The sequence below is a fragment of the Cnephaeus nilssonii genome (genome assembly GCF_951640355.1).
Source record: "Cnephaeus nilssonii genome assembly, chromosome: 6".
Lineage (NCBI taxonomy): Eukaryota > Metazoa > Chordata > Mammalia > Chiroptera > Vespertilionidae > Cnephaeus > Cnephaeus nilssonii.
In genome coordinates, this window is record NC_137077.1 from 32,866,636 (window position 1) to 32,880,870 (window position 14,235).

At 43.3% G+C, this 14,235-nt stretch overlaps 2 protein-coding genes across 5 annotated transcripts in view; one reads left to right on the plus strand and one right to left on the minus strand.

Moving 5' to 3' along the window:
• The window catches only part of DNAI7 (dynein axonemal intermediate chain 7), a 48,782-nt gene extending 43,591 nt beyond the window's left edge, over positions 1 to 5,191 (minus strand). Inside the window, exon 1 of the mRNA XM_079775337.1 lies at positions 5,135 to 5,191. Within this exon, the coding sequence (XP_079631463.1) occupies positions 5,135 to 5,137 (3 nt within the window). The 5' untranslated portion in view covers positions 5,138 to 5,191. The remainder of the gene's footprint in view (positions 1 to 5,134) is intronic.
• Positions 5,192 to 5,296: 105 nt separating this feature from the next.
• Positions 5,297 to 14,111, plus strand: ETFRF1 (electron transfer flavoprotein regulatory factor 1). 4 transcript variants are annotated; one of them, XM_079774799.1, is made up of 3 exons: positions 5,297 to 5,420; positions 12,717 to 12,799; positions 12,881 to 14,111. In XM_079774799.1, the coding sequence occupies exons 2-3, from the start codon at positions 12,749 to 12,751 to the stop codon at positions 13,100 to 13,102; spliced, it is 273 nt and encodes a 90-aa protein (XP_079630925.1). In that variant the 5' UTR covers positions 5,297 to 5,420; positions 12,717 to 12,748; the 3' UTR covers positions 13,103 to 14,111. The 4 variants fall into 4 exon arrangements, with proteins under 4 accessions (XP_079630925.1, XP_079630927.1, XP_079630926.1 ...); XM_079774801.1 differs by having other exon boundaries at positions 5,305 to 5,416; XM_079774800.1 differs by having other exon boundaries at positions 5,321 to 5,802.
• The last annotated feature ends 124 nt before the right edge of the window (positions 14,112 to 14,235 follow it).

Sequence of the window (14,235 nt, forward strand, 5' to 3'; positions counted from 1 at the left end):
TCTGTAAATGACCTCACGATAAAAACAGTGCTTCTGTTACTTCTTCAGTTTCTTCCTTCATACGGGGTTTCTTGTGTTAATTTCTTACTATCTTATTAGCTCTTAAATGCTTTTAAGATGACAGTTTTGATCTATATGTATATTTTAGTCAGCACTATTTGTTTTCAGCATAAAAGTTGATCCAAAAAATTGTTTAAGCCCAACAACACTGGAAATGGAAAAAATAAAAATATTTTTGATAAAATTATTTTATCTTACCACTTGCTTTAATTTTAAGTTGATCAAAACTTTAAAGTTGCAGACTTTGCTCATTTAAAGAATAAAAAGTGTCTACTATTTACCTATTGCAAAGTCTGGCTTTCAAAGTTAAACCAACTGGTCATATCACAATTAAACCAAATGGCCACATCACAATTACAGAAGACAGTCTGACTTCATTTTTTAGTACAAATAAACATGTTAATATACATCCTCATGACAAGCTACCTCAGTTTGTATTATGAGGTCTGGTATGAGTTTATTCCATTTCCTTACACATTGTTTTAAAAAGATGCAATTTTAATGACCTGAACTTAATTAACATCATTTATATTTTAGGGTCAACATTGAATGTTCCATAGAAAACAGGACTCAAATTTTAGGCAAACAAAGCTTGTTTGTGAATATTGTATTCCTAAATTAAAATAGGATTTAAAGTATAGTTCCATACCTGAAGGTTTTTAGTTACCATTCTCAGTCTATTCAAATAAAATCAATTCTAATAAAAATAAACCAAGTTCTGTAAAGTCTCTTCACAAGATGTATTCCTAAAAATAATTCAAATATCAACATGTCTTAATATAATTTTCTTCACTGGAAGAGCAATTATAAATTAACTGGGAATAATAGAAATCATCTATGTATTCATCAATCTGTAAGGCAATTTTCCCCTACAATCTACTTAATGCCTTCTGCTATTTCATGTATTTTATGAAGTGCAGTAGTTTTTGGAAAAAACAACATATTGATGTAAATGCAGTGGTGGATCTTTCAACAGTGCACCTGGTATTCTAACCTTTTCTATAGTCCTGTACAATTTCCTAGCTTTTGCAACGAGTAATATTAATTCAAGTTGTATGAAGCTTCAAAAACGACTTTAAGGTCTATGTAGAAATATTAAGCTCATTTACATACTTACTAATACTCAATCTTTTTTCATTAAAAATTGTTATTTTTGAGACCTTGTATGCATACATGCATAACCCATGGACACAGACAATAGGGTGCTGAAGGCCTGGGTTGGGGGGCGGGGGTGGGCTGGAGGGGGTCAATGAGGGGGAAAGGGGGACATATGTAATACTTTTAACAATAAAGAATTATTTTTAAAAATTGTTACTTTTGGACTCTGGATGTTTCATTAATGAATTACATTGTGATAGTTTTTTTGTGTATCATTGTTCGATAATAATCTCATGGGTGATGTCACTAAACAAAAAGTATTACCAGTCCCACCACTCCACACTACAATATATAAGAAATACAGAATACTCAAAACTTCTAATGCCACATTTCAGCGCTTATAAGACAAAACAAGAAGTCCCTGGTGCCATAACTAAAGAAAGGTTTGCCAGAATAAATGTTTTGAATCGTCCATTAGTTTCATAGCCCAGGCCTGAGGGTAAGATTAGAATGGTTGAGAGATATGCCTTTGTTTTGAAAAGCAAAAGGGTAATTGTGAAAGGGGAGAGTGTAATGGCAAAAGGCAGGAATTTGAAACTGTAGATTATCCCCAGGAAAAGATCAATATGGAAGTTGATTATCTGGAAATTGATTTCCATAAAGCTCTCTGTGTCCTTGTCTCCTTAGAAAACCTTTGTGTATCTCTGAGGGTCCTCTTTACTTCTAGAATTTGATTTATTTCAGTGCGAAGACTTGGATCTATACTGCTGCAACAGCTTCCCAACTAGTCCTCCTACTTGTACTCTTGCTTCCCTAGAGTGAATTTTCCACTGACCCTTTAAAAAATGTAAATCATATGTCACTCTTCTGTTTACAACTTTCTCAGGCTATCCATTACCCTCAGAATAAAAGCCCAAACATTTCATCTTGGTCTACTTAGCCATGAACTGTCTCCTGTTATCTCCTCCACCCACACCCCATATTTTATTTTTCACTTTCTACCTCTCTCACTCTATTCTAACCACTCTGGTATTCTCACAAGGTCACTGCCAACTTCGCAATAACAGTTTCTTTGGTCTAAATTGGTCATACGCCAGGTAATTATTGACTTTCTTACTTCATACAGGTCTCTTCTCAAATTTTACTTCCGTAATCACCCTATATGAAATAGCACTATCCTCTACCACACATTTCTCACTGCAACCTTTCTTGGTTTTCTGCATATTCAAAGTTATTTAAAACTAGAGGGCTGGTGCACGAAATTCATGCACTGGGGGGGGGGGGGGTGTCCCTCAGCCCGACCTGTGTCCTCTGGCAGTCCAGGAGCCTCTTGCAGGGAGTGGGCCTAAGCCATCAGTTGGACATCCTTAGTGCTGCTGCGGTGGCAGAAGAGGCTCCCACCACCACCGCTGCGCTCACCAGCCGAGAGCCCAGCTTCTGGCTGAGCAGTGCTCCCCCTGTGGGAGTGCACTGACCACAAGGGGGCAGCGCCTGCATTGAGCATCTGCCCCCTGGTGGTCAGTGCGCATCATAGTGACCGGTTGTCCCGCCATTTGGTCGATTTGCATATTAGCCTTTTATTATATAGGTTTATATTATTTCATCACCTCCCCCAGATAGAATGTAAACTTTATGTAATGAAATCACTTTCTTGAAGAGATACCTGCATTCCCATGTTCATTGCAACATTATTCAAAATACCCAAGACATGAAACCATCTAAGTGTCTATCCACAGATGAATAGATAAGGAAAAAGAAAACATACAATAGAATATTATTCAGCCATAAAAAAAGAACAAAATCTTGCTATTTGCATTAACATGGATAAACCTTGAGGGCATTATGTTATGTGAACTAAATCAGAGAAAGACAAAAACTGTATGATCTCACTTAGATGTAAAATCTAAAAAAGCCAAACTTCTAGAAACAGAGAGTAAATTGGTGATTGCCAGGGGTGGAGGGATGGAGGAAATGGGCAATGCTGGTCAGGGGGTATAAATTTCAGTTATGAAATGAATCAGTTCTGAGGATCTAATGTACAGCATGGTGACTATCGTTAATAACACTGTTTTGTATACTTGAAAGCTGCCAAGGCAGTAGATCTTAAATGTTATTACCACCCACACAGACACACAGACACACAATGTTAATTATGTGAAGTGATGAATGGATTAACCTCACGATTTAAACAGCATTAATGTCTACAAAGTACACTTACTAAACTCTATAAACTATAAAGAAACTAACTAAAAATGTTTTAATATTCTGTTTGTACAATGCCAGTAATTATAAAACTATGATGAGAAAATTTCTACCTACCTTCTTTGCTTTGGCGCTCTAAAATTTGGAAAAACAAAAGAATTGATAAATCTTTTGAAAAATCAAATACTTTTAACAAAAGTGCCCTGATTATGTAACATGCTAAAATTAGGAGAAGCTGGGTAAAGAATATAAGGGAAGTCTCTGTACCATCTTTGCAACTTTTTTGTACACCTAAAATTATCTTAAAGTCTTTTAAAAAAGAATTCAGACAAAACTAGAAGCAAGTCTAGGAAGAACTAAAATAAAATAGTTCACTTGCTGAAGCATCTTTTATAAGTAAATTTCACACTCTTTCTTAATACAATCGTTCAATGATCCATGTTTAATCAAATGCCCTATCACTAACCAGAGTACCAGTCAGAAAGGCACTAGTTTAAAGGGTTCCAAAGAACAATAAGTCATTGAGTGTTGGTACTAATTCCAGTTTGAAAGTGTAGGAATGATCTCATAGAAAAATCTTTCTGTGAAATGATTGCTTATTTTATAAGAAAGAGAATCAGCATTCAGCAATGTGTGGAAATTATTTTGGAAAGCAAAGTATTTCAATAAATAATTAGAAGTATTTTTCGGTTACACTATTTGTAATTTCCTGATCAGGCCCATGTGTCCATTAAGTTTATGGTAAGGAATTTGTAGGAGATCATGTAACTATAAGATTATAAACTTCCCATATGTGAACACTTACACAGGGCAAATTACTGGTTCAAGCCATAAGGTTATCACTGTATAAAATATAAATGTTTAAAATGGCACAAAGCAGATTATACATTCTTGAAAAGTACATAATCATATTTATTAATGATTTACACACAAGACACTCTAAAATGCTGGAGATGATATAAAGAGGAACAGAAGAGAATTTGCTCTCACATAACTTTTACAAACGGGCTCCACTTTTATTATCATATTTGCTAACAACAGTTAACATACTTCCATTTTGAAGTAAGTACTATACAGCAGACTATATAAATAGCATTGCCCCTGCTCTCAAGTAGCCATATTTTAAAGATGGGCACATTGTCACCTCTCACTAGTGGCTTTTAATGTGAAGCAGGGTTGGGATCAACACATATCCTCCCCTCCCTGCAAATCCTAAGAGCATCAGTGAGTGAGCAGTGCTCCAAGTTCAGAGGGCATAGGTACAAAGAATGAACTTTATATTTTCCGATAATTTTTAAATAGTTAACTTTACATTTCCACGTCCTCTGACTTCAGTCATAGAAGACGGAAATCAACTTAAGAAAAATGGGGAAAGAGATTAATCTCATTGCTATCTGTTCGCCTCTGTTCTTGGAGAAGACAGCTGAGGAGTGAGTGTAGGGGAAAAAACAACAACGAGAAGCTTTATCACAGTTAATACATTCAGGGCAGGCTGCGTACCTCGAGTCAAAAATCGCTATGTTCACTCGGCTGAGACCACTTTTTAAACCATGCAACAGTGTGAGATCAGGACACCATCTGACGTGTCCGCGGGTTAATGGACGGGAAGACCACGGATTGAGAGAAGGCCTTTCCCCCCCAACAGCGGTAGGGGTTCTTTCCTAAACCGACCTGCTCCCCTCTAAAATAAGTCGGGTTCTTATCGTCATTGAACACCGGGGAAGGAGAATCGGTGCTCGCCCCTTCACCGGGTTCCCCCACATTCCCTGCTCACCATGCTGAGCGAAGCACGACCTCGGCGGTCTGTCTGCAAGAGGCGAAGCTGAGCTGTGTGGACGAAACGCTCTGGGGTTGTCAGGACGACAAGCCCCGCCCACTGACGCCGCAGGAAAACAGCGCTTTCCGCCCGCGCGGCCCGCGCAGTCGCGCTGGGTTCTTCCGGGCGGCGCCCCGCCCCCTCCCTGACAGCTCGCCCGCACCCCACCTCCGTGCTGCGTGGGTGACAGACGGAGGCGTGGGAGCGGTGTGAAGTGTTCCGGCTGCGGCGCGCCGGAAAGTGCGTGAGTGCAGCTCCCGCGTGTTTCCCTCTGCTTGGCGGACCCTGGGGTCTGGAGGCGGTGAAGTTACGCTCGCTCGGGGCGAGGATGTCCTCGGGGTGTGGGAGAGAGGGTCCGGGCGCCTCTGCCGTGGCGGGCCTCTCCCCTCCCTCTTTCCCTGGAGTGTGTTGGGCGAATCTGTGTCGGGGCGTCCGGAAGGAAAGGGGCCACCCCAGCTACCCAGGTCGGCTGCTGCCCAGCTACCCGGGTCCCCACAGCTTAGGCCAGCGGGGAGCCGGCCATTTAGATCAGAGGTAGACTGGCCCCGAGTGGCTTGGTTTATTTTTAAATGAACGACCTTCGGACTCTTCTCCCTGCACCTGGTTCTGTGCATTCCCCGTGCAAGGTATGTGTCGTTTTTTTCTAAGAGCCGCTGTAAACAAGAACTGGGAAGGATTTGAAACAATTCCTGGGTCAAGTTATTGCTTACAGAGGAAGGTCGCCGAAGCCCAGCCAGGGTCATTAAGTTATTTGCCCAAGGTCAAAAGCTGTGATAACCACTAGCACAACCTTCAGAATGTGACTCCTCCCCACATGAAGAAACACTGACAACTCAGACCCACAGAAAACTACAATTAAGTGATTTAAGAAAGTAAGTGCCTTCCAAAGCCTAACTGAATTCTCCATGGTTTTAGAACCCAAAAACCCTGTTTTAGCATAACATGACATGAAATACTTTCAAATTGTTGACACTATTTCTCATCTCTGAATTCTAGTTTTATAATGCTCTATCCCAACGTCATTGATTAAATATATTAATAAATATTCCTTACTGAGCTAGTCTTTGTGGGTTACATTGTTATTGTCCCCATTGTAAGAGAAACCCAGGTTGTGGAATAGTTGACATCCACCTCCAAATTCCCGGTAGTAAGATAAACATATAAACGTTGACTTCATCTACTTCTGAAGCCATTTGGAATGGAAGTAAGCTTTTGTTTTAAATTAGTTTTCAACCAAACTACTTTTTATGATACGAAACCTCAGTCCACTCAACTAGGACTGATTGGGGAAAGGAGGTGATAATTCCAAATTACCTTAAAATGGTGGGCCTCCAGGGAGAGGACTTGCTCAAACTCTCACTCTTACCAACCTTCCCCGCCCTCCCCCCACCGCCTTGGTATTGCTATGGATGTGACAGAACAGGCCGGACTGTGTTCTAGGGGTCACCGGGCTGCAAGAGATTATGCCAGTGGGCATGGTTCTCCTCTAGTACTTCTCTTGCAAGCTGCATAAGAGTAAGGAAGCGTTCCTCTTTCCTTCGGACAGGTGTAAATACCTACCTGTTCTGAACATACATACGCGTCTCCTTTCAGCTCACTTATATCATCTGGCTTCTAGGTCGGACTAGACCAAGCTGTATGCCAGCCTTTGGGAGCAACATCTCTTGCCACCAACCTCTCTGACTACATATCCTTCAGTGCTGGCAGTTGTGTTGGAATACGTTTTTGTGGGAAGCTTTTTAGGTTTAACTACTTTGGGGATATGTGCTTCGTCTATTTGAGTCAAGTCTACCAGATCCCAATAAATAATAATATTGCATTGCCCTTCTTTGCCAGTTTTCTTTCAGCTCTTACTGCCATCTGAACTATATGGGGAAGAGTGATTAACAACAGCTTTGAGTGCCATAATCCCTAGTAAAATGACAATCCTTGCTTGACCCAGGACTGGAGTTGATTAAGTCTTAGCTTCTTAGCCCAGTCACTAGAAAAGCTGTCTGTGCGGATTGTTACCCCAGCCTTTGCCTACTACGAACAGCTGCATTCTCAGAATGAAGAGGGACTTCTTTTCATCCCTAACTCATCTGGCTATTTACAAAGAACAGAAACTGCCATAACTTGATGCAAGGTTAAGGAGCAGTCCCAGGCCCCTGCTGCACTTAAATTGTGCACCAATTGCAAACCCAGGGAGACCGATTGTTCGCAAAGGCTAAAATACATGTAAATGCCTGAATATCAGTGTACAATAATAAAGACACACGGCCTTAATCTGTTTAAATTAACATTGCACAGAATGGGGAAAATTTACCTTAGTTATATCAGCTACTTTTTTGCTGGGAAAATCCTTTATCCTATCTAATAAAAGGGTAATATGCAAATTGACCATCACTACAACACACAAGATGGCCACCACCATGTGGTCAAAGATGGCCACCACAAGATGGCCAGCAGGGGAGGGCAGTTGTGGGCAATCAGGCCAGCAGGGGAGGGCATTTGGGAGGGACCAGGCCTGCAGGGGAGGGCATTTGGGAGGGACCAGGCCTGCAGGGGAGGGCAGTTGGGGGCGACCAGGCCTGCAGGGGAGGGCAGTTGGGGGCGACCAGGCCTGCAGGGGAGGGCAGTTGGGAGGGACCAGGCCTGCAGGGGAGGGCAGTTGGGGGCAACCAGGCCTGCAGGGGAGGGCAATTAGGGCAGTCGGGTCAACGGGGGAGCAGGAGTCGTTCAGGTATATTTTTAAAAATTTTTAAACAGGTGCTTACACTCAGGGCTCCTACCCCAGAGAAGCATACCCCATTGTATGCAACTATTGATTGGTGGCAGACTGAACCACCTATTCTGACCACTAAGTGTCGGGTCCAAAGGTTTCCTTAAACCAGCAGTCGCCAACCTTTCGGACTTCACGGACTACCAGTGGTCCGCAGACCACAGGTTGGCAATCACTGTATAGCTCTCTACTTCCATGTGTACCTCAGTTTCTACCAACCCTACTTTTAGCATTTAAAAAGTTTTACTGAGGTATAATTGACATAGAATAAACTACATTTATTTAAAATATAAATACAATTTGATAAACCAAACATATGCATACACCTATGAAATCATCACCACAATCATGATAAATATCCATCATCCCCAAAGACTTCCTCCTGCTTCTTTTGATCCTTAGTCTCCAGCCCCTAACTCTATTATTTTTAGCAGTTTAAACATCTCTGTGAGTCTCCAGCTAGGCTCAGAGAAGCTCAAGTGATCCAAATTAACTCTCCAAGTACCAGTTTCTGTTTATTAGTTGTTTAGTTACATAGGATTTGAGTGGTCTGTCCCAAACCTATTTCCCCCCAAAACCCTGTTATTTTTTAATGTTTTTGCAACATGAAAGGTTTTTCAGGAATATATATATGTAGTCTCAAAGTACTTCTCACAAAATGCTTACTAACTTCAAAGCGGGGGGAGTAATTTTACAGAGAATTCAAACCTTAATCTAGTGATCAAAATTAACATCAACCATAATAAACAAGTTGGAATTGTCTCCACCGGATAAGATGCAATAAAATGAACAAACCATCATGTCTGTAATATATTTGCCCAAACTACACAACCTTAATCTAGCCTTGAGTTAACATCAAAATGAGACACATTGTACAAAATACATGGGCAATGTGTAATCTTGGATTGGATCCTTTTGTTATCTATGTATATATAAAACCCTAATATGCAAAAAGACCGAACAGTGGAACCGTGGGACCGCGGTGCACAGGAGCAAAGAATTTTCAGTAACCGCCCCAGTGGAACAACCGAACAACCAAACAACCGGTCGCTATGCTGTGCGCTGACCACCAGGGCACATGCGCAGAACATGGCAGGCTTCAGCCACAGGCAGTAAAGTGTGGAACATGGTGGGCGTCGGCCACGGTGGGATGGTGGAGGTGAGCGGGGGTGCCAGACCAAGGCGAGCCTCTGGTGGTTACTGAAAATTCTTTGCTCCTGTGTACCGCGGTCCTGCCCAGTGCTCGCACCTGCTGCCAGCGCCAGAGCCGCTGCTTGCACCCATTGGCGCCGGCCCCGATCGCTCTGTGCCATCAGCAGATGCGAGTGGCGGCTGCCGGCCCCAATCACCCTTCAGGGCTTCTCCACCTCCTCCTGCTCCTGAGGGGCGATCAGGGCCAGCAGCTGCCTCTCGCACCCGCTCTTGGCAACGGCCCTGCTCGCACCTACAGCTGGTGCCAGAGCCGTTGCTCGCACCCGCTGCGCCGGCGCTCAGCGCCGTCAGCGAGTGCAAGCAGCTGGTGCAAGCAGAGGCTGCCAGCCCCGATCGCCCCTTAGGGCTTCTCCACTTCCCCCTGCTCCTGAGGGGCGATCGGAGCAGCAGCCACTGCTCGCACCCGCTGACGGCGCTGGCCCCGCTTGCACCCACTGACGGCGCTGGCCCCAATCACTCTGTGCCGTCAGCGGGTGCGAGTGGGACTGGTGCGTGAGAGCAGTGGCGACAAGAGCAGGGCTGCCGGCAGACAGGGGACCGGGGACCACGGTGGGAGGGACCAGGCAGGGGCGTGGAGGATAAGCCGAGACCCACCCCTTTGCCCACCGCAGATTCATGGCTCACAGTTCCTTTCAAGGTGCACAAATTCATGCACTGGGCCCCTAGTGAAATAAGGGCATCTTTAGGACAAGTGCCAGAACATGAGGAGGTTGTTGATCAAACGGGAGTAACGTAGCAGTGTTAACTTCCTGATGCTGTTTGTATTGTTCTGTAGGAAATGTCCTTGTTCATGGACAATACACTCTAAAGCTGTGCTGTCCAGTGTGATAGCAACTAAGTCCTGGGTACCTATAAGCCCTTAAAATATAGCTAGTGTGACACATTAAAATAATATTTTAAATGTAAAAATTTTATTAAATGATTTTATTTTATAATATGTACTACTAAAAAATGTAAAGTTATGTAAGTGCCTCTTATATTTCTATTGGATGGCTATGCAAAGTATTCAGGCTGATGGGACAGCATGTTAGTAACTTCTCAAATAGTTCAGGAAAAAATATTAGTAGTATGTTGCAACTTTTCTGCAAGGGTGAAATCATCTATATATATAAAAAGCCAGTGACCAGAATGCTGGAACAACTGGAACAACTGGTCGCTATGACGCCTACTGGGGCCAGTGAACCAGCCAGATCTGGGGATGAGGCTGGCCAGCCAAACCCCCCTCGCCCCTCCCCGCTGACCCTGCCCCTGATCGCCCCCGCACCCCAATAGGGGGCGGGGCCTGCCAGCCAACCTCCTGCAGCCCCTCCCCCCACCCATTCCTGTCGCCGATGAGCTCCCACCATCCCGATCGGCCCACGGCCCCTCCCCCCAGCCAGCTCTGCCCCAGTCAGCCCCCCCCCCCACTCCAATCAGGGGCAGGGCTGGATGGCCAACCACCTATGGCCTCTCCCCCTGGCTGCTGGCCCCCGGTCGGCTTCCCCACCCCATTCGGGGGTGGGGCCTGCCGGCCCACTGCCCACAGCCCCTCCCCACGGCCAGCCCCACCCTCAGTCAGCCCCCACCACCCCGATGAGCTTATAGCCCCCCACCAGCCAGCTCCACCCCTGATCGCCCCCCACACCAATCGGCCGGCCCACCACCCACAGCCCCTCTCATGGCCAGCCCTGCCCCCAATTGGCCCCCCACACCCCAATCAGGGGAGGGGCCCACTGGCCAACCTCCTGCCACCTCCTCCTCCTGACAGGCCCGGACCCCAAACGTGCACAAATTCGTGTACTGGGCCTCTAGTCCTATCTAATAAAGAGGGAATATGCAAATTGACATCACACCATAACAAGATGGCTGCACCCACAGCGGAGGCAGGGATTCCGTAACACAAGATGGCTGCACCCACAGCAGAGGTGGGATCCTGTAACACAAGATGGCTGCACCCACAGCAGAGGCCGAGTTCCCGTAACGAGCCTTAACGAGCAATCAGCAGGGACCTGAGGCTGCGTGGCACTGGGCCGGGGCAGGGGACCTGAGGCGGTGCCCCTCACCTGGTGGGGCTTGACAGGGGACCTCAGATTGTGCCCCCCCGCCTGGCAGGGCTTGATGGGGGACCTCAGGCCGCACCTTCTGGCCCAGGCCAGGGGACCTCAGGCCACACACCCCTTCCCAGCGCTGGGTCAGGTGACCTGAGGCCACACCCCCCACCAGGGGGGTCTTGACAGGGGTGGGGCCGGCCAGGTTGGGTCTCGCGCAATTTCGAGACGCACGTGGGTGGACGAGGACTTGACTCTGGTTCCCATGGCATGCCCCAGACTCTGACAGAAGGAAGATTTTCATATACATTTTACTAATTTTCTTTCATCTCTGACACTTCTATTATAAAGGGCAAAGAGCAATATTAAAATATTTCCTCTAATTCCCTTTTAATGTGCACGAATTTCATGCACCGGGTCAATAGTCTATAATAAAAACATAATATACTAATTAGACTGAATGTCCTTGTGGACTAAGTCCGGGTTCTGGGTGCCTGCTGGTGGCCGGAGGGAAGCCCAGGTCCCAGGTGCCTGCTGGCGGTCAGAGGGAAGCCCAGGTGCCTGCTGGCAGCCAGAGGGAAGCCTGGGTCCCGGGTGCCAGAGGAAAGCCGGTGCCAGCAGCTGGGGGAAAGAAGGCCTACTCTTGCATGAATTTCATGCATCGGGTCTCTAGTTTCAAAATAAAAATTGTTAATGAGGGACTGTTTTCATAGGTCATTGGGAAAATTGGAATTACAGACTTTTAGAGGCCGTTATAAATGACATTAACATTTACTTTGGGTCTGCTTATGTTACTTTTATGATTTAATCCACACAATTATAACAAGCATTGGGAATTAATGTCTATGTTTAGGATATCCTGGTTCATTAACTAATTATACATGAGGTATAATCTATCCTATTTGATGTTGCCTGCTCATGTAACCCCTTATGGGTTGTTCACTTGGCCTCTTTACCACCAATCTTATTGCTCATCTACCATTAATTGTGAGCCTGCTGGACTCACACAGCAAGTTTCTCCTACTTTTTAGCCTTAGGATAGCATTCTTCTAGATTTGACCAGGCCTCTTCTCAATGTCCTCCAGATCTGGCCTTGTCTTGAGAGCAGAAAAAATACAATCTTCCTTTTGATGATAAGGAAATTGAGGCTCATAAAGGTTAAGTAACCTATGCAACATTATAAAGCTGGCATTCAAATCTAGTTCTAATACATTCTACTGTGGTATTAAAAGGAGGTATACCTACATATCTGACAATTCATTTTCTCTCTCTCATTATCCTAGTTCCTCCATGGGACTTGTCAAAATTCATAATTATCTTGTTTATGTCACCCCCAGGAGATGTTAGTTCTGTGAAAGCAGGTATCTTATCTAACCAACAATTCATAGATATATCCCAGTGCCTGGAACATAAAAGTGCTCAAAATATTAACTGGATAAAAAAAAGTTAGCATTTTCCCACCATGTAAAATCGGTTTTTCTTAATTTTTACTACAATACAGTTATTTGCAAAAAAACCCACAAACTTTCTTTTTCTTTAGGTATGCTATATATAAGTGGATATTTTCCATAAATGAAAATGGCTAATTCTTTAAGAGGAGAAGTACTGAATCTTTATAAAAATGTAAGTAATTACGTTGCCAACTTTATAAATGTTATTCATTAACATGGATTGTTTAGAAATATATAATCTTTCTCTTTTAAGCTGCTGTACCTTGGACGAGACTATCCAAAAGGAGCAGACTATTTTAAAAGGCGTCTGAAGAATGTTTTCCTTAAAAACAAAGATGTGAAGGACCCTGAGAAGATCAGAGAACTTATTGCACGGGGTGAATTTGTAATGAAAGAGCTAGAAGCCTTATATTTCCTTAGGAAATACAGAGCTATGAAACAGCGCTATTATTCAGATACCAAAGACACTAACTGATCATTACTATAATCTCACTAAAACCAGTGCCAGCTGTTTATGTATAACAAATATAAAAATAATTCTAACTTAAAATGGCAACATATACATGACATAAAAAATACTTAAGCTGCCTTAACTGAGCTAAAGCAGGGTTCAACTTGTATTTATTTAGTTTTATCAAAAACACTTTATGTAATTTTATACTAACATAACATTGCCAACTACAAATTATAGATTAATGAGTACCTAATTTCAAATGAAAAATAATGTACTTAAAACAATTGTAACTTAATAGGTTTTTGCCAATTATTCTTAGCCCATTTCTCCATTTAACTGACAATGCCATTTAATTCACATGAAACTAGGCAAAATAATCTTATTCATTTATTCTCTTAATTTTTGAAGGAGTACCTTATTTTTTACCCCATCTGGTATATTAGCAAGGTTCACTACAAAACAAATAGTGCCTGGTCATGATTTTAGTGCAGTTATGGAAATAATACATATGAAGATTACTTCTGATCTTGAAATAGCTTGCCAGTAATTGGCATTACATACATACCTATTCAATACCTCCTTATTTTGCTTCTAGCTTCCTTTGGGTCTTAAAACAAATCACCAGTTGTGTATCAATTACCTTCTTTGATAAAAAGTAATAAAGTTATTTTTTTGTCATAAAGGTAGATCTGTTTTGCACCTACTTCTAAATGAGTTAACATGGCAATGGAATTAAAGCTAAGATGGTCTTAAGCTTAAGCAAACACACCTTACAAAATGTTCACAGCACCTTTCATAAATAAAGAATATTTCTAACTTATAAGCTGCAAAAAAAAAAAAAAGATTTACTAACACACTATAGTATCTGTGATTATGAACTATTCCATATCAATTGTTGGGAAATGTTTCAAATTTCTATTAAGAAATACACTAACCCTAGTTGGTTTGGCTCAGTGAATAGAGCATCAGCCTGCAGACTGAAGGGTCCCGGGCTCGAATCTGGTCAAGGGCACATGCCCGGGTTGCGGGCTCGATCCCCAGTAGGGGGCGTGCAAGAGGCAGGCAATCAATGATTCTCTCTCATCATTGATGTTTCTATATCCCCTCTCCCTTCCTCTCTGAAATAAGAATATATTTTTTAAAAAAAGAAATAC